This window comes from Procambarus clarkii, chromosome 74, assembly GCF_040958095.1.
Source record: "Procambarus clarkii isolate CNS0578487 chromosome 74, FALCON_Pclarkii_2.0, whole genome shotgun sequence".
NCBI classification, from domain to species: Eukaryota; Metazoa; Arthropoda; class Malacostraca; order Decapoda; family Cambaridae; genus Procambarus; species Procambarus clarkii.
Genome location: NC_091223.1, coordinates 954,209 through 981,981, shown reverse-complemented (window position 1 = coordinate 981,981; position 27,773 = coordinate 954,209). Strand labels below are relative to the sequence as shown.

The 27,773-nt window shown below is 44.4% G+C and overlaps 1 protein-coding gene across 1 annotated transcript; it reads left to right on the top strand.

Annotated features, from left to right (window-relative positions):
• The first annotated feature begins 3,484 nt into the window (after positions 1–3,484).
• On the top strand, positions 3,485–26,421 carry LOC138356713 (uncharacterized). Its single transcript, XM_069312902.1, has 7 exons — positions 3,485–3,549; positions 8,954–9,016; positions 12,319–12,378; positions 16,089–16,189; positions 16,609–16,735; positions 21,721–21,833; positions 25,845–26,421. The coding sequence occupies exons 1-7, from the start codon at positions 3,520–3,522 to the stop codon at positions 25,942–25,944; spliced, it is 594 nt and encodes a 197-aa protein (XP_069169003.1). The 5' UTR covers positions 3,485–3,519; the 3' UTR covers positions 25,945–26,421.
• The last annotated feature ends 1,352 nt before the right edge of the window (positions 26,422–27,773 follow it).

Below are 27,773 nucleotides of genomic sequence, written 5' to 3'. Positions count from 1 at the left end.
CTGTCATGCTCAAGACAACCCTATTATGCTCAAGATAACTCTATCATGCTCAAGACAGCCCATTCATGTTCAAGATAACCCTATCATGTTCAAGACAACCCTGTCATGCTCAAGACAACCCTATTATGCTCAAGATAACTCTATCATGCTCAAGACAGCCCATTCATGTTCAAGATAACCCTATGATGCTCAGGACAGCCATATCATGCTCAAGACAACCCTATCATGCTCAAGACAACCTTATCATGCTCAAGATAACCCTATCATGCTCAGCACAGTCTTATCATGCTCAAGACAACCCTATCATGCTCAAGACAGCCCTATCATTCTCAAGACAGCTGTATCATGCTCAAGACAACCATATTGTCGGAAAATCCAACACCATTTAATAATATCATACAGGCAGATAATATTGCTGCTGCGTTGTATAAACAAGTTACCCATAGAAAATGTAACTTGTAGTGGAATTTCCGTCTATAGAAAACGGGATATCATTACCACATACTATTATAAATTCACCACCTATTATGGTGGGAATTATTCTTAAATACATTAGTCTTTGGACTTTACCATCATAAAAACATGTCATATAAATTAACTTAATTATCAGAATTAAAATAGAGTAAATGTTACCCTTCAATCACTTACTGTCATCTGGACAATGTAGACCAGTAGCGTCAGTGAGGAGGCAGTGGTGAGCCATTGTTATTGTACTTAGACCAGAGGCATGGGAGCAATTCGGCTCCTGTTAATTTTACTTGGACGAAGTGTTATGGAAACCAAAGGTGTACCATCATCAACACGCTGTCAACAAATACAAGTTAAGTGTTCTGCCGAAACCCATTTATCTATCATTTGTGGCCATTAATGTCATTAGATAGGGTGAGCCCGTTAGAATACGAGATCGCCTCATACTAAAGGTAATTAAGCCTAGGTCTTTATGGTTCCTTGTACAGTGTTTTCTCTGATATAGCTGTCATATATTAGGATTCTGGCTTTACAGCTAGCGCCCTTTTGACAGGTCAAGACAAGGAAGCATGCTTTGTGTACCAGTTACTGGGAGATGGAAGCTACCTCAAAGAGGATAATTTGGTGTCTACATCCTGGTTATACCTGGTGGACTAAGGCCTGCTGTATAAATAAGATAAGGAACCTCTTCAATGTATGTAGTCTAATACTGTAGTTTGATTGGCTGCATATATATAAATTCAATATAAACCCCCCCCCCCCTAATGTGTAGAGGATCGATTTCTGAGATTATTGCAGAAATACAGTCCATTTATCATCATACAAATTGCTATCGAAGTATACAAATTAATGTAAATATAAATTCTATATAAATTCATATAAATTAAATAAATATAAATCTCACAGGTTGGTTCCCACACATATAATGCTCAGGACAGCCCTATCATGCTCAAGACAACCCTTATCATGTTCAAGACATCTTTATCATGCTCAAGACAACCCTATCATGCTCAAGACAACCCTTATCATGTTCAAGACATCTTTATCATGCTCAAGACAACCCTATCATGCTCAAGACAATCTTATCATGCTCAAGATAACCCTATCATGCTTAAGATAACCCTATCATGCTCAAGACAACCCTATCATGCTCAATACAACCCTAACATGCTCATAACAACCCTATCATGCTCATAACAACCCTATCATGCTCAAGACAACCATATCATGTTCATGACAGCCCTATCATGCTCAATACAGCCCTATAATGCTCAAGACAACCCTATCATGCTCAAGACAACCCTATCATGCTCATGACAATCCTGTCCTGCTCAAGACAACCCTGTCATGCTCATGACAACCCTATCATGCTCAAGACAGCCCATTCATGTTCAAGACAACCCTATCATGCTCAAGACAACCCTAACATGCTCAAGACAACCTTATCATGCTCAAGAAAACCCTGCCATGCTCAAGACAACCTTATCATGCTCAAAACAACCCTATCATGCACAAGACAACCATATTATGCTCAGGACAGCCCAATCATGCTCAAGACAACCTTATCATCCTCAAGATAACCCTATCATGCTCAAGACAACCCTATCATGCTCAAGATAGCCCTATCATGCTCAAGACAACCCTATCATGCTCAAGATAGCCCTATCATGCTCAAGACAATCCTATCATGCTCAAGACAACCCTATCATGCTCAAGACAACCCTATCATGCTCAAGACCACCATATCATGCTCAGGAAAGCCCTATCATGCTCAATACAACTCTACCATGCTTCATACAACCCTACCATGCTCAAGACAACCCTATCATGCTCAAGATAGCCCTATGATGCTCAAGACAACCCTATCATGCTCAAGACAACTCTATCATGTTCAAGACAACCTTATCATGCTCAAGACAACCCTATCATGCTCAAGACAACCTTATCATGCTCAAGACAACCCTATCATGCTCGAGGCAGCTGTGTCATGCTCGAGGCAGCTGTGTCATGCTTGACGCAGCTGTATCATGCTCGAGGCAGCTGTGTCATGCTTGAGGCAGCTGTGTCATGCTCGACGCAGCTGTGTCATGCTTGAGGCAGCTGTGTCATGCTCGAGGCAGCTGTGTCATGCTCGAGGCAGCTGTGTCATGCTCGAGGCAGCTGTGTCATGCTCGACGCAGCTGTGTCATGCTCGAGGCAGCTGTGTCATGCTCGAGGCAGCTGAGTCATGCTCGAGGCAGCTGTGTCATGCTCGAGGCAGCTGAGTCATGCTCGAGGCAGCTGTGTCATGCTTGAGGCAGCTGTGTCATGCTCGAGGCAGCTGTGTCATGCTTGAGGCAGCTGTGTCATGCTTGAGGCAGCTGTGTCCTGCTCGAGGCAGCTGTGTCCTGCTCGAGGTAGCTGTGTCCTGCTCGAGGCAGCTGAGTCATGCTCGAGGCAGCTGTGTCCTGCTCGAGGCAGCTGAGTCCTGCTCGAGGCAGCTGAGTCATGCTCGAGGCAGCTGTGTCCTGCTCGAGGCAGCTGAGTCATGCTCGATCCTGTTGTGTCATGCTCGACGCAGCTGTGTCATGCTCATGCTCATGCTGCTGTGTCATGCCCGAGGCAACGCTCTCAGGATAAAATGTCATGACAATAAGTATGATTGATTTTACTTTTCTGTATTCACCTTACAGAACAGGCGAATGACCTTGCGTTTTGATTTCGGGGATTTACATTCCTGTGGCCCGGTCTCTGACCGAGTCTCCAGGTTGCTGGACTAGTGAACCAGGCTGTTGGTGTCGGCTGCTCGCAGCCTGACGTATATATCACAGCCTGGTTGATAACACTCACCAGGAGCACCTACTTCCCACTGTACCATGATGAGCCTCAATGTTGCTGTGAGACGTCCTTCCTGGAACAACATGTGTTCGTGTATGTAATGTCCACATAGTCGTCCTGGGAGAAAAAATGCGATGTGTAATATGGTGGGATGGGCTTCCTGTTGAGGGAGCATGAGGTATATAAGGGCTGTGAGCCTCACCACTCACACTACACCAGCACACACCCGCCAGCATGGCCAAGCATCTCCTACTCCTCCTGACTGTGAGTATTAGTCTAACTTCTCATTAATGTCATCGTCTAAAACTGAATTTAAAGTTTAATGTGAACTTTTAAAACAATCATTTTAGTAACTTTTTCGTTAAGCTTCTAGCTGTAAATTGCTGTATATTAACTTTAAAATGATCGTTTACTCAATGAAAGTTTAATTTGCATTAGAAATATGAGAAACATCAAATTAAATTAATAAATAGCTTATTAACATAGCTATGTAGAATATGTGAAATTGTATAATATATATATAAGAACTTCGCTACGATTACTTTTGACGTCCTGAGACAAAATATTTTGTATACTTCAATTCATAATACTAGATTGCATTATGTACGAAGATTTGTTTAAGATTGCCTTAAAATAACACTTAATTATCATCATAATATTTAAATGCGTTTGATCTATATTGCGGATTTAAAGACGAATCACATTTTACACAAGGAGCATTGATAGATCTGATGCAAACTTGACAGAGTTCTCGAGCACCAGCCAGAGTCAGAGCCTTGTTTAATTTTTGTTTGGGTTTTAGTGTCAAAATAAAGACTTTAATTTGTACTAGACTTTAATTTTTATTAGATTGTTAAGTAACTTGTAAGAAGATGTTAAGTTTCGTGAAATCTTGGAGTGGTCTTAGGCACATGTATACTGCAGGCAGTTAAGAAGATAATCAGCGGTGGAGTCCGGTGGTCACCAGAGACTGTGGCATCTCGCTACCCCCCTCCTTTCCCCGGGCGGTGGAGTCCGGTGTACACCAGGGACTGAGGCATCACGGTTTCCCCGCCCCCCCCCCCGGGCGGTGGAGTCCGGTGTACACCAGGGACTGAGGCATCACGGTTTCCCCGCCCCCCCCCCCGGGCGGTGGAGTCCGGTGTACACCAGGGACTGAGGCATCACGGTTTCCCCGCCCCCCCCGGGCGGTGGAGTCCGGTGTACACCAGGGACTGTGGCATCACGGTAACACCTCCCCCCCGGGCGGTGGAGTCCGGTGTACACCAGGGACTGAGGCATCACGGTTTCCCCGCCCCCCCCCCCGGGCGGTGGAGTCCGGTGTACACCAGGGACTGTGGCATCACGATACCCCCCCCCCCCGGGCGGCGGAGTCCGGTGTACACCAGGGGCTGTGGCATCACGATACCCCCCCCCCCCCCGGGCGGCGGAGTCCGGTGTACACCAGGGACTGAGGCATCACGGTACCCCCCCCCCCCCACGGGCGGTGGAGTCCGGTGTACTCCAGGGACTGTGACATCACGGTACCCCCCCCCCCGGGCGGTGGAGTCCGGTGTACTCCAGGGACTGTGACATCACGGTACCCCCCCCCCCCCCCGGGCGGTGTAGTCTGGTGTACTCCAGGGACTGTAACATCACGGTAACCCCCCCCCCCGGGCGATGGAGTCCGGTGTACACCAGGAACTGAGGCATCACGGTAACACCCTCCCCTCCCGCCCCCCCCCCCCCCCCCCGGGCGGTGGAGTCCGGTGTACACCAGGAACTGAGGCATCACGGTAACACCCTCCCCTCCCCCCCCCCGGGCGGTGGAGTCCGGTGTACACCAGGGACTGAGGCATCACGGTAACACCCTCCCCCCCCGGGCGGTGGAGTCCGGTGTACACCAGGGACTGTGGCATCACGGTAACACCCTCCCCTCCCCCCCTCCCCGGGCGGTGGAGTCCGGTGTACACCAGGGACTGTGGCATCACGGTAACACCCTCCCCCCCGGGCGGTGGAGTCCGGTGTACACCAGGGACTGTGGCATCACGGTAACACCCCCCCCCGGGCGGTGGAGTCCGGTGTACACCAGGGACTGAGGCATCACGGTAACACCCTCCCCTCCCCCCCTCCCCGGGCGGTGGAGTCCGGTGTACACCAGGGACTGTGGCATCACGGTAACACCCTCCCCCCCGGGCGGTGGAGTCCGGTGTACACCAGGGACTGAGGCATCACGGTAACACCCTCCCCTCCCCCTCTCCCCGGGCGGTGGAGTCCGGTGTACACCAGGGACTGTGGCATCACGGTAACACCCTCCCCCCCGGGCGGTGGAGTCCGGTGTACACCAGGGACTGTGGCATCACGGTAACACCCCCCCCCCCCGGGCGGTGGAGTCCGGTGTACACCAGGGACTGTGGCATCACGGTAACACCCTCCCCCCCGGGCGGTGGAGTCCGGTGTACACCAGGGACTGTGGCATCACGGTAACACCCTCCCCCCCCCGGGCGGTGGAGTCCGGTGTACACCAGGGACTGAGGCATCACGGTAACACCCCCCCCCCGGGCGGTGGAGTCCGGTGTACACCAGGGACTGAGGCATCACGGTAACACCCTCCCCCTCCCCGGGCGGTGGAGTCCGGTGTACACCAGGGACTGTGGCATCACGGTAACACCCTCCCCCTCCCCGGGCGGTGGAGTCCGGTGTACACCAGGGACTGTGGCATCACGGTAACACCCTCCCCCTCCCCGGGCGGTGGAGTCCGGTGTACACCAGGGACTGTGGCATCACGGTAACACCCTCCCCCTCCCCGGGCGGTGGAGTCCTGTGTACACCAGGGACTGTGGCATCACGGTAACACCCTCCCCCTCCCCGGGCGGTGGAGTCCGGTGTACACCAGGGACTGTGGCATCACGGTAACACCCTCCCCCTCCCCGGGCGGTGGAGTCCGGTGTACACCAGGGACTGTGGCATCACGGTAACACCCTCCCCCTCCCCGGGCGGTGGAGTCCGGTGTACACCAGGGACTGTGACATCACGGTACACCTCCCTTCCTCCACCCCCCCGGGCACGTAAACAGTGAGAGGTGTAACCCGCTTCTTGGTGTATATACACCCAGAGTTTACACAAGTCGTGGACTATGTTCAGGACTAGATTATTCTTGTTAGTTTGCAACATGTTGTTGCTGCCTTAATAACCTTCCATAATATGACAGACGTTAAGCTCAAGATTGATTGTTGCCGCTGGAGGCGGCTAAATTATATTGAGAGTAAGTCAGTATTCATTAATGGTGGGTCTTATCGCTGATACATAATTGTTTGAGCACTGGAGATATTACAGTTATCGGGGTGCTGCTGGTGACCAGACTTCTTACCGGGATGAACTTCTCGCTGTGTCCAGCCTCTGGGTTATCTTGAGGTTATCTTGAGATGATTTCGGGGCTTTTTTTAGTGTCCCCGCGGCCCGGTCCTCGACCAGGCCTCCACCCCCAGGAAGCAGCCCGTGACAGCTGACTAACTCCCAGGTACCTATTTACTGCTAGGTAACAGGGGCATTCAGGGTGAAAGAAACTTTGCCCATTTGTTTCTGCCTCGTGCGGGAATCGAACCCGCGCCACAGAATTACGAGTCCTGCGCGCTATCCACCAGGCTACGAGGCCCCTCGGTGTACAAACATTTAATCCTGGACAATGCTCATTATCATCTTCCTGTTTTGATAGTAATTATAGGAAGGATAAGATATAAATACCGACGTACAACTAAATTAAAAAGTAGAAATCGGTACTATGGAATGTGAACAAACCGAAAAACGATTTTCTACTTATGTTGCAAAGATTAATTCAACTTACCAAACCTATCCTTCCAAGGCCTAATACACGCTATCTGAGGCTTAATATAGTTCATTTTTTGTATTTAATAATTACCACTTATCCTTCTGCATGGTCATGAAGGAAGCTGCTGGCCTCGGGTGAAAGAGGGCTGTGACGACCTCTGTCTACAACCCGTAGGTGCAGGACTGAGACGTCCACCTCCTGGGGCTCGTGCGGCCCAAGCTCTGCTTCCAACCCGTTCTTGCACTTTCTTACAGTCAATATTGACTTATTAAGTAAGTACATATGTGACATACTAATTTATTGTGAATATTTTAGTTTACCTTGAAAAGCTTCATAGAAAACACCGACCTTACCTAACCTTCTTAGTATGTTAACCTTAACTAGCTTCTTAAGTATGTTACTTAACCTATACCTATAATAGGTTAAGTAATAATTGTAATTACGAAGCAATAAGATGCTTATCTTAACATACTAAGAAGGTTAGGTAAGGTCGGTGTTTTCTGTGAAGCTTTTCTAGGTAAACTAAAATATTCACAATAAATTAGTATGTCACATATGCACGTATTTAATAAGTCAATATTGACTATACGAAAGTGCGAGAACGGGTTGCACTGCTTCAGGAGGCTGGGGTCGTTCTTGCTCTTGATTGGGCGGCTCTTCTCCGGCCCCGACCACGGCGGTCTCTTTGTTTGGAGTCCCTGCGCCTTCTTTCACCAGGTTCGAGGTCAACCCTGGAGCTCACAGTTCCAGCGACGGCGCTGGAACTAGTCGTATTGGCATTTGCCTTTCCATTGGAGACTTTCGGCACCGTGGAGAAGGGGGATCTGCTGTTTGGGTAACAGCTTCTCCGTATAAACCTACCCTGGGTTTGCGCCGCGGAGAGGCCACTCCAGACCGACAACCAGAGCGCAACACTTTAGTCTACTGAGACTAATGGATGCCTACTCTGTGTGCTTTACAAGGCCTAGAAATTATAAGTTTGTTTTTATCTTCGTTTTTTTCGGACTACATAAAGTGAATAATACTATCTAATTACTTAGTACGTCAATATTTGTACTATGGTGCACACACAGTCACAGAAAAGTACTACATAAGCAAGAGGATCTATCTTGAGGTTATCTTGAGATGATTTCGGGGCTTTAGTGTCCCCGCGGCCCTGTCCTCGACCAGGCCTCAATCCCCAGGAAGCAGCTCGTGACAACTGACTAACACCCAGGTACCAATTTTACTGCCAAGTAACAGGGGCATAGGGTGAAAAAAACTCTGCCCATTGTTTCTCGCCGGCGCTCGGGATCGAACCCGGGACCACAGGATCAGAAGTCCAACGTGCTGTCCGCTCGGCCGACCGGCTCCCAATGGCTTGTCCATGTTCATAACTAATGTATTTTCACTGGTTGGTCAGTAAGCAATTATGGTGGCCTTAATGTCAGTGTCAATTGTGTCAGTGTCAATTGTGTCAGTGTCAATTGTGTCAGTGTCAATTATGTCAGTGTCAATTGTGTCAGTGGAATTGTGTCAGTGTCAATTGTGTCAGTGTCAATTATGTCAGTGGCCTTCAGTGTCACCTACTGAGGCTGGAAGCTTTTAACCTCAACAGCAAACAAATTCCCTTATGATATTTGGATATATATACACTGTATATGCAGTGAATATACACTGAAACTAAAATTAATGCTGGACAATGTGTAGGACTTCAGTATACTTGTAAATTTTGAGTCTGTGATCAATGTTTCCGGCCACTATTCTATTTTAATACTTCTATAACTTATATTACTATAATAATTACAAATTTTAGTGTTACTGTTATAAATAACTATCATTACTTCTTAATAATGTGAACTATTTTCCCCATGAGTACAGGTTGGGACGTGCTGCTGGGCTCAGCTCCTCGTCAGTCCTCCCTCACGCAGCTGCCATGAGTTGGTGAGTGTCTACGGCTCGCATTTACATTTCCCGTGACACACACATGAAACGGACACAGAGAAAGATCTAAGAGTAAATATCACACCAAACCTGTCTCTTAAAGCCCACGTCAAACGAATAACATCAGCGGCGTATGCAAGATTGGCTAACATTAGGACTGTCATCAGGAACCTGTGTAAGTAGTCCTTCAGAACCTTGTACACCACATATGTAAGACCAATCCTGGAGTATGCTGCCCCAGCATGGAGCCCGTACCTAGTGAAGCACAAGAGGAAGCTGGAAAAAGTTCAGAGGTAGCCACTAGGCTAGTCACAGAAAGAAGATGAATGAGTTACGAGGAAAGGCTGCGTGAAATGCACCTCATAACACTGGAAGACAGAAGAGTAAGGGGAGGCATGATCACTAACTACAAAATTTTCAGAGGAATTAACAGGGTAGATAAAGATAAACTGTTTAACACGGGTGGTACGCGAACATGGGGACACAAGTGGAGACTGTGTAACCAAATGAGCCACAGGGACATTAGAAAGAACTTTTTCAGTGTCAGAGTGGTTAACAGGTGGAATGCAATAGGCAGTGATGTGGTGGAGGCTGACTCCATACACAGTTTCAAATGTAGATATGATAGAGCCCAGTAGGCTTAGAAATCTGTACACCAGTTTATTGACAGTTAGGGACGGGACCAGAGAGACAGAACTCAACCCCCGCAATCACAACTAGGTGAGTACAACTTCGTGAGTAAAACTAGGTGAATACAGTGTGTGTACTTACCTAGCTGTACTTACCTAGTAGTGCTTGCGGGGGTTGAGCTTTGGCTCTTTGACCCCGCCTCTCAACCGTCAATCAACTGGTGTACAGGTTCCTGAGCCTATTGGCCTCTATCATATCTAAACTTGCAGCTGTGTAAGGAGTCTGCCTCCACCACATCACTTACTAATGCATTCCATTTTTCAACTACTCTGACACTGAAAATATTCTTTGTATAGTTTCTATGGCTCATTTGGCCACTCAGTTTCCACCTGTATCCACTAGTGTATGTGCCCCTTGTGTTTAAGCAGTCTGTCTTTATTTACTCTATCAGGTCTTCTAAGAATCTTGTATGTGGTGATCATGTCCCCCCAACTCTTCTGTCTCCCAGTGACGTAAGGTTTAATTCCCGTAGTCTCTCCTCGTAGCTCATACCCCTCAGTTCAGTTACTAGTCTGGTGGCAAACCATTGAACCTTTTACAGTTTAGTCTTATGCTGGACTGGATATGGATTCCATGCTGGAGCCGTATACTTCAGGATTGGTCTGACATATGTGGTATACAACGTTCTGAATGATTCCTTAAACAAGTTTCTAAAGGCCGTTCTTATGTTTGCCAGCCTAGCATATGCCGCTGATGCTATCCTCTTGATATGGGCTTCAGGGGACAGGTCTGGTGTGATATTAACCCCGAGGTCTTCCTCTCTCTGTGACTCTTGAAATATTTCATCTCCCAAATGATACCTTGTATCAGGTCTCCTGCTCCCTACACCTATCTTCATTACATTAGATTAGTGCCCATTTACTTGGTTAAATGCTCTAACAACCATTTGTTCGAATATTCCTTCAGCTTGTACAGATCTTCTTGAAGCCTCGACCAGTCCTCCTCTGTCTTAATCCTTCTCATAATTTTGGCGTCGTCAGTAAACACTGAAAGGAATGAGTATATTCCCTCTGGGTGATCAATTACGTATATCAGAAACAGGATAGGTCCGAGTACACAGGCCTGTGGGACTCCACTGGTGACTTCACGCCAATCTGAAGTCTCACCCCACACTAACTCTCTGGTTCCTATTGCTTAGGTACTCCCTTATGCAATGGAGCACCCTACCAGTTATTACTGCCTGTTTCTCCAGCTAATGCTACAGCCTCTTATGGGGCACTGTGTCAAAGGTTATCTTGAGAGGATTTCGGGGCCTAGTTTCCCCGCGGCCCGGTGCTCGACCAGGCCTCCCCCCCCAGGAAGCAGCCCATAGCAGCTGTCTAACTCCCAGGTACCTATTTACTGCTAGGTAACCGGGGAATCAGGGTGAAAGAAACATTTTGCCCATTTCTCTCCGCCTCCACCGGCGATCGAACCCGGAACCTCAGGTCTGCGAATCCGAAGCGCTGTCCACCTAGCTGTCAGGCGCCCTAACGTTGGTGGTCGCACTAACGTTAACAACAACAACACCAAAACCCCCATGTTTTTTGCTATCTGGTTTGTTGCCACCTTTCTTAGTTCGGACCTCACGTCGTTCTTTTGTAAAACCTCCTGTAATCTCTTGTTGTGTTCTTCACACACCTCTGTCATTCTCTGTGTACCTGTCCTCACCCACTTTCAATTTCGTCACTTGTTCTTTCACTATTGATTTCCTCCTGATGTGACTGTTGAGCGGTTTGTGGTTGGTCTTGGCTTTATTTGCTTTCATTTATATACTGTCTGCTTCTCTTCACACACTAAGGTATTCATTTCTGGCCCTCTGGTATAATAATAATAATAATAATAATAATAATAATAATAATAATAATAATAATAATAATAATAATAATAATAATAATAATAATAATAATAATAATAATAATAATAATAATAATAATAATAATTTATTTAGGAACAGTACATACATAGTTGCAGCGTTACAGTACAAAACTTCTGTTAGATTTAAAGATAGAGGTAGTACATACAATACCTAAAGCCACTAGTACTCATAGCGTTTCGGGCAAATTCTTCCCCCTGCTCTCTGCTGTTCTGTTATTTTTGTAGTTGCTCACGCTCTTGTATTTAAATGACTTGCTTCTTCACATGCCTGATTAAATCACGGATTCCTCTTTTGCCTATTTGGACGGGAGAAACATATTTACTCCCTCTTGACATTTTTGTGTTACGTACTCGATCTTGTCTTGTACAGCCTTTACCTTAAGTTCTGTTTCTCATGGTATTTATGTTAGGAACTTTTTCATCTCCTCATAGTTTCCGTTTTGGCATGTTAGCCCAATTCTTTCCCGTCTTTGTTTGAGGGAAAAGATTTCCCTTAACTCCATCAGATTATCAAATGATTGGACACTGTGAACACTTCCAACACTGGCATTTCATGGAGGCAGGGAGACTATCAGATCAAGTCTAGCTGGATCATCCTCTCCTTTATGTGTGTACTTACCTATTTGTGCTTGCGGGGTGTTGAGCTCTGACTCTTTGGTCGTTGTATGAGTGTGTCTGTGTCTGTGTGTGTGTTTAGTATGTGTCTTACATTTAAGAAGCGTCATCTTATGTTTAGCACTCATTTTGTGTTGCAGGAAGCGACAGACGAGAGTTCCCAGGAAGTGAGGCAACTTCCTGAGTACGTTGCTGGCGAGGTGAGTAACGCTTCCACTCTACTATCATTAATGTACTTCTGTTTTTTATGTATTTTCTGTTCAACAGTTTCTGCTTCGAACTTCGAACATAATTTTTTTTTTAATTTCCCAACACAATCTTAATAATTTATTTTAGTAATTGAGAGCATTGATCACGCGATCAGGGAATGAATTAAAAAACTCTGCATGGTTCCAATAGGGAGACAAGAAAAGTATTCTGATCCTTCGTCTGGTGTCAGCGTTACACTGACAGGGATTTATAGATTTTTTATTGCTGGCTGAGGAATGTTGAATGTCGGTCTTACAGACGTATACAAAAAATTAATTAGTATGGCAAGGCAAAGTTTGGTGCATTTTTAATGCCTAAAAATACGAGTTTAGTCCTGCCAAAGATGCAAATTATTATGCTAAGTATTTTATATTTATGATCAGAAATATGTAGTTTGGTCCCTGATTGTGTTATAATCTTTATTTAAAAGCTTTAATGCGGAGAACCAATTTCAAGTAAACTTAGGTTTTTCATGCATAGAATAAGAGGAGACTTCCTTCACGGAATTTGCCTCGCCAGAGATCACAGAAAAGTGGTTCATGGCATACCTTACCTTGAGGTTACCTTGCGGTTGTTCCAAGGGGCAACGTTCCTGCGGCCCGATCTCTCACGAGGCCTCCTAGTTGGTGGTCTGGATGACCGTCTTTGAGATAATGGTGGTGAGTGTGTTGAATGTTAGTCTATGCGGTAATGGTGGCGAGTGTGGTGAATGTTGGTCTTTGTGGCAATTGTGGTTGTGAATGTGGTGAGTGTGTGGTGAATGTGGTGAGGAGTTCTCACCAAGTTGTACTCACCTAGTTGTGTTTGCTGGAGTTGAGCTCTGGCTCTTTGGTCCCGCTTCCTCATCTGTCAATTAACTGGTGATTGTTGTGGTGAATATGGTGAATTATCACTCTCCTTTGTGGTAATGTTGGTGAGTGTGCTGAATGTTAGTCTATGTGGTAATGGTGGTGAGTGTGCTGAATGTTAGTCTTTTTGGTAATGGTGTTGTGTGGGTTGAATGTTAGTGTATGTGGTAATGGTGGTGAGTGTGTTGAATGTTAGTCTATGTGGTAATGGTGGTGAGTGTGGTGAATATTATTCTGTGTTGTAATTGTGGTGGGTGTGGTGAATGTTGGTCTTTGTGGCAATAGTGGTGAGTGTGGTGAATATTAGTCTTTGTTGTAATGGTGGTGAGTGTGGTGAATATTAGTCTTTGAGGCAATAATGGGGAGTGTAGTGAATTATAGTCTTTGTTGTAATTGTGGTGAGTGTGGTGCATGTTAGTCGTTGTGGAAGTGGTTGTCGTATATTTTCTTCATCTTCTTGAAAGCAGGTGCAGTTTGCATGAAGGGGTGTTCTCCCGATGACTGCAACAGTACAGATGTTAGGACACGCGTGTATGGGGAATGATAAGGGTCAAAAGTGCTGGTCTCGAGGAGCTGTAGATAGAGGAGCGACGACGAAAACAGAGGCGGACATTAGAGGAAGACTACCCGCTCTGGAGGGCGGGACGATGCGTCCATGATGTCTACTAATATTTTCCAGGGAACTCCAGATATGGAAAACTCAAGCAGTACGCCTCCCAGATCAGCAAGATGTCAGAGGGCACCCGGCTACAAGGCGGCGGCATCCGATCTGGCACCCGACAAAGAAACTCCTTCACCCGCTGTACCCAGGTATTGGAAGAGCACCACGGGATCGGAAGCACCCAGGAATCCCGAAAAAGGTCCAACACTTGACCCTTACGGGTCACAGCTCCAGCAGTCGTGACAAGGCTCCCTGCAGACCGGGGCAATGAAGGAGGAAGAACCACAGGGGATGCAAGCGCAGCAGTGGCCACGCCACTGTGCACAGGAGCCGAGGACCCCCCGGCACACATTCTTCCTCAGCACCATGACGAGGTCCCGACCATCAGGGGCAACCCCCCACTGCGAGGATCCAACAGCAGGAGGCACAGAGGAAGTGACACAGGAAGCCACTTGCAGCCCCGTCACCTACAACGGGGGACGCTGGATCACCATTCTCCCCCACCGTCTCCCAAGGCACACCACGAAGGGGAGACACTCTGAGCCCGCCGCGATTGCTTCGAGACAGGCCGCACCACACCACTTTCACCATTCCACACCTCAGGCACGGCCACCCTCACCGTCCGAACAATCCACGGAGGCCACATCCCCCACACTGTCTACCTCATCCAAGGAAACTGCCTTGGAACACCGGCGTGCACGCTTCAGCAAAAGGATGAAAGCATCAAAACTACTGGCGTCGATACACACAGGCACAGCAGGCACATCCCCCGGCCGAAGCAACCCCTCTAAAACAGAAGAACACGCACCCACGGAAGCCGGGACCACATCGACAGGCGTGGGCGGAACATGGACTTCCACTGGGACGTACTCCACCACCCACAGTGTAGGCGACGGCCCGATACTCACACACGCCGGCTTAACCTCCCCTGGTGCCATGGCAGGCATCAGACGTGACGCACAAGCCGTAGAACCCGCTTCAACATATGTAGCAGCAGACAGGCAATCAGGCACCTCAGGCACAGTACCCACTCCGTCCTAAGAACCATTCGAATGCAACAGGGACAGAAAATCTTCCGCATGATATATATGTACCCTACCAGTTGCTCCCACGTCGCACACTGCAGCTAGATGACCCGCGTGACCACATCTATAACAGGTGCGCGGTTTCCCATGATACAGGCAGCAGAGCGTGTAACCCAACACGGACACCGAAGACGGAACATGACACTTCAGCGATATCGTCAGGGAGCTGGAGCCTTCAAGCATCCAAGCAGAGTGTCTGGCAAAGACCTTGTTGCAACAAACACTTAGCACAGTTCCAAACCGTTCAAAACAGGAAGTCAAAAGATCGTCAGGGAAACTCGAAGGGGGCACCATGCACTGCCACATACGTCAAGGTGACACTAAGATTCACCACTTTAACAGAACGGGCAGAATCAGGGAGAGGGTAAACACGCCCCTCACACAGTCTGAGAAACGCCTGAAAGGCAACCTGGTGACGGAACTTGACCACAGCACGGTTACCCTGAAGCAGCTGAACGCCCACTAAGTCCAACAGCTGCACATGAAGCACGTCCACCAGGGGTGATGCCAACCTTCAGATGGTCCACTGGCACTGTAAATGCCAGACGAGCCGACGACGTAATCGTCACTAGAGGCCGAGAAGTTCCATGGCCAATCCAAATGTCATCTTGTCAGCGGCAAACTACCACCCCCCAGGGCAACCAGCAATTGTCCAATATAAACACTAGCCAGGAGAAGAGAGACTTCAGGAGCGTCCGACTCGGCCGGTGGTTGCCACCCGACTCCGTCGCATATGTTAGTCATTGTGATCTACGTTAGTCGTTGTGTTAGTGGTTGTGGTATATATTGGTCGTTGTGGTAGTGGTTATGGGAGTTATATGTCATAATGATAGTGGTAGTGGCATATATAGTCATGGTGACAGTTGTGGTGAATGTGGTGAGATGTTTTTTAAGAAAGAGCTACTCGTTTTGGTAGATTTTATAAAAAATAGTTCAAAACATTAAATAGCAATTATCCCTGCCCCCCCCCTTCTCCCGTCCTGTGCAGTCTATATATGCTGTGAAGGTAAAGATACCACATGAACTGGCCTTTCTGACATTCTTCTTTTTCCGTCGGTGGATTACAGGAAATGCTGGTGAAGGCCCAGGTGCCGCATGTGGAGAAAGGGGTCTTCGAGTTCTACCTCTGCCCTAAGACAGGCCCAGGGGATGAAGACTGCCTCATGAGGTGATACATCAGTCTTTCTAGGCACAGTCCCCCACAGTTAGAATATTCTCATAAAATTTCATAGAAAGGCAAATGTCATTACTGTCTAACAGTATTAGCTACAACTAGGAATTTATATCATGAATAATTATAATGTATCTTTTCTATATCTTATTTTATAATGTATATACAAAATATCTGAAACATATTTGGTAAATTTTCATAACTTTCATTACAGAAAAGCCAAATTCATTTAGGTTCTAATTGATGAATTAAAATTAATCACGATAAACAAGTTTAAACTGAGTTTGCTTATTGCTTTTTGAACATGTGTTTGTGTGTGAGTTGAAATATTTTATTCAACGGATATTTCTCATAAACGTAATTTTAAGTACGTTTCTGAGACATGATCTAACTTGACCTTATGAGATGACGCGCAGGTGGCCCTTGGAGATATCCGGGGTGGAAGGCCGTCAGTATAAGATGGACAAGAATACCCAGGGAGGAGAGTACCATATACCTCTCATTATACCTGACCACTTCACCTGTGATTCCTGCACTCTTCAGGTGAGTAGTCTACATTTTAGCTGTTATCCTCTTCCGTTGTCCCACTTTTCCAAATCACACAATCTATATATTATTGATGACCAAACCACACATCAGAAAATGAAGAGACGACGACGTCGCTGTGTTGACTCTAAATTCTTTATTTTCAATGGAAAATACTACTTTCAAACTCTAAGTGTTGCCATGGGTTCCCCTCTCCCCTGTCCTTGCCAGTCTCTATATGGAGCACTTCGAAGTCTTTCTTCCCACTATTGATACTCGTCCTTCTCTCTGGCTTCGTTATGTTATTGATGTGTTTGCTCTATGGCCATATGATCCTTGTTATTTACAGCTTCTTTTGATCTCCTCTCTTGACTATCTGGCTTCTTCTATTATTTTCAAAGATGATTGGAATCAATCTCTTTCCTTCCTTTTCTAGACGTTCATGTTCATAGCTCTGGGGTCTAGGTTGTCTTTCTGTGTTTTCCGCAAGCCTATGCACAGTGATCTTCTTCTTGAGGTGATTTCGGGGCTTAGCGTTCCCACAGCCCGGCCCTCGACCAGGCCTCCATTTTGTTACACACACTCTGGAAACAGCCCGTAGCAGCTCTAACTCCCAGGTACCTGTTTACTGCTAGATAAGAGGAGCATCAGGGTGAAGGAAACTTTTTGCCCATTTGTCTCCACCTCCACCGGGATCGAACTCGGAACCTCAGGATTACGAATCCGAAGCGCTGTCCACTCAGCTGTCAGGTGATAATTACATTCCCTTCTTTTCATACTATATCCCATTCTGTTGAGAAAAGGAATCTGGTTTATCTCTTCCAGGTCCTAGCATCAGTAACCCGCAGTTTCTTGATTCTGAAATTTCTTTTATTTACATGTAACTCTCGCCTCGGATACCTTACATTTTATCAACTGTGGCTATTCTCAAGCAAAATGAACTTTTTTCACCCTAGACTTGTTTCCAACACTAGTAACACTGTGTTCTGTCTTCGTGTCATATCTGAACTAAAAAAAAGTCTCACTAATAACCGTCGTCGTCTTGATTTAAACTCACCTTTCAGCAAACTGACACACTTCGTAGTAATCTGGTTCACACTGCTCCTCCTGCTTCAAATGCTGCTCGTATCTATTCTTTTTCCTGATCGTCTTGTCCTTTCCAATACTTTGGTGAAACTTGCCGTACACTAAATGACAGACTTTAGAAACACAAAAGAACTACAGACACAAACAATGCTCTCTGTCATGTTAGTGACTGTAATCATCCTATTGATTGGCCTTTTCTATAATAATCTTTCAAGCCTCTACTCTTCACAGACGCCTGTTCCTCACCTCTCATCTCACTCTTTTACATTATATATTTCTTTGTCCCTTTCTCTCTTCTATCACCCAATTGGATAATGGTTCAGCACGGTCCGAAAAGTAAGTTTATCCTTTTCTGATGTGTGGTTTGGGTATTATATCTTCAGCCACGTTATTATGATTCATTGTATGTCCATATATTACTCACATAATTTATTATTATGACTGTTACCATGAGGAGGATGCGAACCTGCACGCTGGGAACTCCCAAGCACACACTTTAAATCGCTTAACCACGATATGTTCTAAATCAATGAAACCTGGTATTCATCTGAATCTAGGGGCCCTGAGGCTTCTACTGAAACCACATCAGTGTTATACTCATTACCCACATGGTTAATAAAATATCGAAACTCGTTTCATTATATTCATTACCCATATTCACTCTGGCTGTCGTATAGGAGTTTTACCTTCCAAACTTATCTTCAGATGCATAAAGAAATCACATTAATGTGATTTGTGATTTGAATCCCAGGTTTCATTGCTTTTGAGCATATCTTTGTTAAGTGGTCGATAACATGTCCTTGGGAGTACCCAGTGTGCAGGTTCACATCCTCCTCCTGGTTTCTACTAATTTCCTCATTGATGTATCATGTTAATGTGATTTTTATGTACATTATGGTTGTTTTAAACAAATATGAATCTAGTTATTGTCTATAGCTTGTTGCAAGCTTCATGTGCATTTTTTCTGAACAGTTATTTTCTGCAACAGTGTTAATTTTGCCTTTACCTGGATGTTATTTTTATAAATATGGTTCATTAATCGCTCACTAGTCATCTATTCTACTGTAGACGACAATTAGTCACAGTATCACACAGTGGAGAAGCTACTGCATGGAAAGCATCTTGTTTCATTCTCAAGTTGTAATAAGGCTTTGGCTAACTGTTAAGAATACAATTGTATCCCAGCAATTGATTATCTCAGGTAAACTCGAGGAGCCAATCATAGAACTCCATAGGGCCATCTTAGAACAATCGGAGAAGAGGGTGTATAATATGATTAAACCACTGAACCAATTGCCTGAGAGTTAGGTACAATCTCCACAAAGCCCCAAACAATTTCTAGTAATGGGTTTGATAAATTATATGAATATGGGCAAAACTAGCATAATTACACTCCAAAACTCCTGGAATATAACCTTCCTATTCATATCGGCAGCAATAGATAACATAATTGTTCAGTACCTCTTGTTCTGCTTAGGTCTGGTGTTGTCACAATTAGTTGATTTTATGGGCTATGCAATGGAAAATAAGATTCCAATTTATCGATTATTTTTCACGACTCTCTGTGATGTAAAAGACAGACATTTTGAAACAAAGACTTTTCAACCAAGTGTTTGAAAGGATTTACTTTCTATCAAAGTTGCTGGTTCAATTTATTTCCGGTGAACATATTGTTTTCCAAAGCTAATCTAGTTTTTAAATAAATGTAAAAAATAAAAAAAAAAGTTATCATCCTCAAGACATCCTAATATGCAAATCATTACAATTCTGGCATATTTTGGCCTGCTCTCCAAAGCTACGAGGAACATAAGCAATAACCTAATGTTCATACTAACGTATGAAAAGGACCAAAAAAAGTTTTAACACATCCAGAATCACACTAATATGAGACGTGATCTCACATGTGTGTTAATGCCTAATTTTTTTTAATCTGTCATGCAGTGAAAGGAGTTTAGATATTTTGCCAAGAATCACATACAATAATTAACATGTATGTTATCTTTATGGCTTCTGTTAAAAATATGGTATGGGACAATAACATGAACAATATAATTTTGTTAAGATACCTACTACCCCTGTCAACATTCGTTCCATTTTAACATCCTTGTTAGGCACCAGCATTTACTCGAGCAAGATTCTTTATAATAATCACAATTAGCAGTTAAGAAAATATGTAAACTAATGAAAGAATATGCAAATTTTATAACAGAAAACCGCCACAAACATCATTAGCTTTCTTTAATAAATAAATGGCTCCAAAAAATATCTAGCATTTTATCAGTAAACTCAGTGCTTTATGCTCTCAGTAAACTTTGAGGTTGATATACCTTGTGGGCTTTTGCTGGGAAATTTTTATTGTCGTTTATATATTAGTGATTGGACTGTATCAATAGTTGTAAGTAGTTCTCACACTACCCCAAAGGACAGTTAAAATTTATTTTTAATTAAATTTAGATCATCCAGTGTATTATTGAACTTAAATTCTGTTTAATCTAGTTATTATATTTCTAGGTAAATTGTTTACTTTATGAATATTCACTAGACTATCTAAATTACAGTTGGTAATTAATAATTCCAGAGTTAGCTGGCTAGGAGTGTGGGTAGACCTGAACACGTGGGTAAAAATATAGGTGCTCAGCGTCCAGAAGGAAGGAGGACTGACTGGATCCACATTTCCTGCCGCCAAATTCACTGTTAGATTAAACATAGATTGATGTTATATCTCACCAAATTATCTCATTTAAATTAATAGAGAATTAATGATTATTGACCATACGTTACATGCCGGTGATGTCATCCATTATAACCGTTACCTGCCGCCCCTGTGTTCCCCCTCTGCTCAAATGCTACGGCCACTACACAGAGCACTAAGTGCGGAACGGGAGACACTTAGCTGTCGCTAAAGTGTTAGGTGGACACGACCAGATCTTGTGGTCGTGAGATTAGAACAACAGAACAGTAACCCTAGGCTGCTTAATAAGGTCGGTCGCCACGCTGTTGACCAGTCATTTTTTTTTGGCAGGGATATTCCTGCGTGGGCCCTAAGCTTCTGGTTGGCCAACTAAGTGTTGCTTGTTTCTGTTTTACTTGGGCGGAGTATGAGTATTTATGACTCGTACGGTCGCTTCAGTAAGATTTTGCCATATGTGTTTAACAACTTCTTCTGCTCTGTTGAATCTAAGTTAAAATCTTAATGGGTTTGTAACTGTGCACTGTGTTAGATAATGTTCCAGTGGTCTGTTGGGCATTTCTCCACAGTGTTGACATTTCCTCTCATCTTCCGGAATCTGTAAGCCTATTTCCCCATGTACATAGTCATGTTGGTGGACGAGTAAATAATTGCGTCAAAGCCTCGCTCCTGCCACCAACTTCTGAGTCAGAAGGAGAACTCTCCAAGATGATTTAATCATTGAGAGCTTAAGTCTCTATCGGTTTTTAAATTAGATTTAACAATGTTAATTAAAATTATTCTTGTTTTTCCTAAAAAGGTATTAGTAAATTTTTTTATAGTTATATAATTTATAAAACGTGTAAGGAAATAACTTTAGTTTCATAATTGTTTAAGATAGTTTGAATGTCACAGTCAGGCGGCGTCGGGCAGGCCCATGGGATTGCGTTATTTAATTACGCACTTCTGTAGTATGCATTAGTTTATTAATAAAATTTAAACAATGTCTGATCCTCATAAAGATTTAATTGAATATTTTATTACCAGAGTTATGTTAATAAATACTTCCCCACATTTCTCGCGTCAAGTGGAAAAGCCGCTGCGTCAATAACGATAATTATCCTCCCAAGGCAGATATCTGATGTATTCTGTCCACTGCACACTCTCCACTTTATAACATTTACTTGACTAACTAATCCATCGTCTCTGGTAAACGCCGTGTTGCTGCTACTGCTGCCGCGATACACAGTGGACACTGGTGACGGAACAGTGTGCTCCTGAGGACGGTGTCGAAGTGGCCGGTTCCTCCTGCTCCAACCAGCGGACCACACTCTGCTCGGACATCTCCATCGTGGAGCGAGGGTAAGAATCTTGTTGTAGTGTAAGAATCGAGGGTAAGAATCTTGTTGTAGTGTAAGAATCGAGGGTAAGAATCTAGTCTAACATATACATGTTAGACTAACGTGTAGCATCACCCATCTGTCTCTGTTCAGACCTTCTTCGAGTGTGTCATCTATCTATACTCACTAAGCCATTTACATATACCCAATGTTGCATCTATCAATACCACAAAAGTAGCAATTGCTTATCCCAAATGTTCCATTTATATATGTAAACATTATAGTGTCTGCCTACACCTAATGAACCATCTATCTTTACTTAATGAACCATCTGCCTTTAATTAATGTTTCATCTACTTTTTCCCAATGTACCATCTATCTATATCCTATGTATCATCTACCTAAGTCAAATGTACTATTTGTATATACCCAATATACAGGTTATCAATTCCTAATGTATCATTTATTAGAACTCATTGCCCTATGTATACCAAAGGCCGTCTACCTATATATAAAGAACGATCTACCAACACCCAGTGCACCATGAACCTATTGAAATTGTACAATATATATCATACCATTATATCAACTAACTATACTTAGTGCAACACAAAGGTATACTCAGTGCATCTCGTGGCAACAATAGGGATATTTAAGTCAGGTTTTCTGGCATTGCCCGCATACATTCTGGCTGTGGTATAGAAGTGGCTACCTCCAACGCTTCTCGTCAAATGCACAAAATGCATTTGCGAGGAGCGTTGGAGGCTGAACTCCTATACTAAAGCCAGAGTGCTGTATTACTCTGTCTTTGGTTTCATTAACGTGATGTATCAATGAGAAAATCAATAGGAGGGGTGAGGTCGATTTGACCATACCCGTGGACCTGACCGCACCCTGGACCTGTAGACCATGTCGTAGTCTATGGCGTGTGCTTGGAGTACCCACTGTGTAGCTCCAGATCCTCCCCTAGCTCCTACTGATTTTCTCAATGATAAATCGTGTTAATGTGCTTTCTTTGTGCATTTGACGAGAAAAGCATTAGAGATAGAACTCCTCCTGTACCACAGTCAGAGTGTATGTCCTCCTATAACACAGCCAGAATGCATATCCACCAATACTACAGCCAGAGTGCATGTCCACCTATACTACTGCCAGAGTGCATGCGGACAATGCGTGAAACCCTGACTAGGGTCTGGTGGAAACCTCAAGACTGTAAAGGAATCGATTGAATCGGGATATTATTATATTCTAAAAGTCACTGGCGATGAACACCAGTCCGAAAGCTATTATTCGCAAGTCGAAAGACTCTTATACGTGTACATTATTTTTGTATAAAGTACAAATATATGTTTACGCACGTTCAAAAAATATCAATATTCAAGTCCAAAAAAATCTATAAACAAGTGCAAAAAAATAGGTGTAGTCCAAACACTTGTGTGTGTCCCTCGGCCTCCAGGGCGACATCATCACCTTCACAATCAAATCTTTATTGCTCAGCAATTCATGACATTGTCGTATGTATGTGCGTATGTATGTATTGACCTATATGCACTTACCTCTTCATTCATATCTATTTATACTTAATTTAACCTCTCAGTTCCATGCCATCTTCCATTCTTATCTTCCCAGTTCCATACCATTGTGTAGCCACCTACTCATACTTCCCTTATGCCATGGGATTTATGGGGATTAATGGCAGTTTCAGGAAAAATCTATTAACGCTGGTCAGGCCTTGAAACACCCGTGAATGTGGGAATTAGCTCTTGTGTTCCAATCATTCCAGCCAATTTCATCTACTTATACCGGTATTCAATTTGTTGCAGATTGTGTACTAGTCTATTCACACTTTGCAATTCATGCTAATACATATAGAGACCAGCTTTGATATTATGTGTTCTCGACTATGTGCACCCGGCTATTCATGGATGAGTCCATCATCCATGTCTTGTGTATACTCTCCGATTTTAGTTTGTACAGATATTCCAAAACATTTCCCAACTTCTTTAGAGTGTTTAAAAGAGAGCGAGAGAGTGAGTACATACGAGAGTGGATGAGGGGTGTATGAGCATGGATGAGAATGCATGAGTCTGAGCGATCGTGAGTGAGTGTGTGCGCGTAACTGATAGTGGTTCCTGGTATTCTACTGAAGAATCATGACCATTCCAACCTATGTCTTACTCACACTTCTTCGTTTACTCGTGCATTGTTGAATGTTTCTTCCATGTTAGGGTGTAGAGGAGTAAAGTGAGCTTCTTGGACCTACCTCAGTCTGTCAGAGTTCGTTTCATCAGTTATTGTGGTTGTTTAATTTCCCTCCACCATCTAGGGTGCCACTCCTTAGTTCAAAATATACCCACCAGATGTCACTAAAGGTATACGACCTGACCTAAACTTGTACTTACGTCAAGTTTAGTTCAAGTTTAAACTTGTACTGACGACAAGTTTTTTTCTGAGTGTTAAGTGAGTGTTTGGAGCCCCGAACATTCATTAAACACTCCGGGTCCCAAACACCAACTTCATACACGGGGTCACCAACACCTACTTGACACACATAATCCCTAACACCCACTTTACTCACAGGATTCCCAAACAACAAGATGACTCACTGGAGTCCCCAACTCCCACTTAATACAGTGGGACTTCCAAACACTACTTAACACGCAGCAGTCTCCAATGTCCACTTAACCCTTCTTGGGTTACCCAATACCAACTTGACACTCGTGGTCCTTAAACACTCGCTTCAAATATTGGGTCCCAAACACCCATTTAACACACAAGGTTCCCGACACCCACTTGAGACACGGGGTTTCAAAGAACTACTTAACACATGTGGTCCACAGCACCACCTTAACATACGGGTTCTCCAATACACACTAAACATAGGGTCTTAGCAACACCCACTTAGCACATTGGTTGCCTATACACCGGTTCATCACACAAGACCCACAGTAGTCGCTTGACACACGAGGTGATAAGCACAGATTAACACGATGGTCCCCAACACCACCGTGAAAACTTTACACGGGCTCCTGAACATCCACTTAACACACGAGGTCACCAGCACCCATCTGGCACCTGAGGTCCTCAGTAACCACTTTACAAACATCGTCCGCAACACCCACTACACAGACAGTATCATCAATACTCATATGACGCATGGTGTACCTCCCCATTATCTCTACCACGTGGAGCTCCACACCAACTGCATGCACAGTGTTCCCCCCCATGCTCATCTTACACAGTGTTCCCCCATGCACACCTTACACAGTGTTCCCCCATGCACACCTTACACAGTGTTCCCCCATGCACACCGTACACAGTGTTCCCCCATGCACACCTTACACAGTGTTCCCCCATGCTCACCTTACACAGTGTTCCCCCATGCACACCTTACACAGTGTTCCCCCCCATGCACACCTTACACAGTGTTCCCCCATGCACACCTTACACAGTGTTCCCCCATGCACACCTTACACAGTGTTCCCCCATGCTCACCTTACACAGTGTTCCCCCATGCACACCTTACACAGTGTTCCCCCATGCACACCTTACACAGTGTTCCCCCCCATGCACACCTTACACAGTGTTCCCCCATGCACACCTTACACAGTGTTCCCCCATGCACACCTTACACAGTGTTCACTCATGCTCACCTTACACAGTGTTCCCCCATGCTCACCCTAAACAGTGTTCCCCCATGCACACCTTACACAGTGTTCCCCCCATGCACACCTTACACAGTGTTCCCCCCATGCACACCTTACACCTCTCCTGCTCTTGACACACATCAGTAAAACGATGCCCATAATTGTCAACATTGTCCCATGTGATTAGGTTATTTAAAATGTGTCACTGACTACCTTCAACAGTTGCATGATACTCAGGACTGCCTAACTAGGTCATCACAGTTACCAATATATTGCAATGGTATTTGGCTGGTAGAGCATGAACCTGCAATGAGCATTACATTACTCTCCATAGAAACATAAACTGATCAGCAACTTTACAATAATAAATATTTTGTTTGTTGCAGACGACGTCAGAAGAGAAGCTGGGGTTTTATCAAAGATATCTTCTCCGGAGCTTTGCGTGGAGCTATACAAACCTTTAAAAATAGACATGTTGGCATTTAGAATGGACATAATTGTTTAAATTTCACTTAAGTAGCTGGCTATTGAAATTGTCTTGGCTATCCTCAAGACACAGACAAAAATGAAGGCAGACAGAATGACAGACACGCAGACACATTTCCATTCACAATTAATTATTAACTTTATATATATGTACATATATATTATATATATGTACATATATATATGTATATATATATATATATATATATATATATATATATATATATATATATATATATATATATATATATATATATATATATATATATATATATATATATATATATATATATATATATATATATATATATATAATGTGTGTGTGTGTGCGCGCGTGTGATGTGTTTGTATATGTGTGTGTGATTTGCTCACAATTTTGTGGGTAATATAGAACATCAAAATTTAAATCTGCGTGGAATCGTTTTCAAAGCTAGTTTAAATGTTTACAGTTCCGAAAATAAAGAATCACCACATGAATTAGTTTAGTTTTATTTTAATAAACATCGCCATTATTTCCCAGCAATATAAATCCTACATTGTGTATTAAATGGTACAAAGTAACTATACTGTAAAGTATATAGAGTTGTGTAATTCACGTTGATACACCCATATAATATGTCCTACTTCACACCAATTGGGTTGCTTCTTGAACCTTGTACTCTCTGTGTATTGGCACCTTGCTACACAACATATGTATGGTCATCTTGCTACACTATAAACATATGTAAGACCGTCTTGCTATACTATCAACATATTGTTGCAGTGCCCTCTCTGTCATCCTTCATCCAGCGAGAAGTCATATTTACAAAACGTGAAGATTCCATGAGTTGCAGGGATCAGATTGACATAGTTGACAGTTCGCTAAAGTACGTTTTCGAATATAAAACTTATTTTAGTTTTGCCTTGTAAGGGGATCTTACGCCCCTAGTGCAGACAAAATGACGACGGCCCTGCGAGGATTGCGCCAAAAATGTCAAGACGCCAGCAGGCTGGCGATTGGCTGGCTGTGGTCACGTGACGAGAATGACCAATGAGAGCCCGCTCCTGGAGGCTGTGACGTCATTGAGAGGCCTGGCTCAGAGCCTGCAGAGCGCTGAGGCTTCAGAGATTGGTGGTGCTTCGTTGAGAGCGGACGTGCATAGATTGAGCTCTCGAGTTTGGAGGTCCAGAAGCATCATTCAGTGGTGTTACACAGTCTGGCACGTTCACAGCAACTATAGACGACTACAACACTTGAGGGAAGTGCGAAGAACCAAGTTCCAGAGGTGTAAGGGCGCTGAGAACTGTGAGCTGAAAGCCTTGAAGGAGTCCGGAGTGGTGACGGCTGGAGTGGTGACGGCTGGAGTAGTGAGTGGCTCGCCGTCAGTGGAACTCCATGGTGCTCAGAGCTGCTGTGATTGGATCACGCCCACTGGGAACTCAGAAGGGGAGATGTCGCTTCCAGATCTATGAGTGTGTGGTCTCGGTGAAGGAGTGACTGAGGGAGATGAAGTGAGCAGTGACGACTGGAAGAGCCAACGACCAGGAACTGCATTTTGGGAATGTGAACGGCGAAGACGTGCAGCTACACGACGCTTATGGACTGGTAACTCATCCGGAACGCCGAGGAGCGACGTGACGATGCGTCACGTCGTAGGATGACGATGACCGACAGAGTCCAGGCGTCTGAGGGCAGGATTGTATTAAAGGTAGATCATTTTTTCCTCCTATTTTCCATAGGTATTAGGCAAGATAGGCCTAGTGATATAGATAGGTTGTTGCTAGAGTATTTCTGGATATTATAGGAGTAGATTAGGCTGTAGGGCAGCTTGTATATGTTATCTACTGCC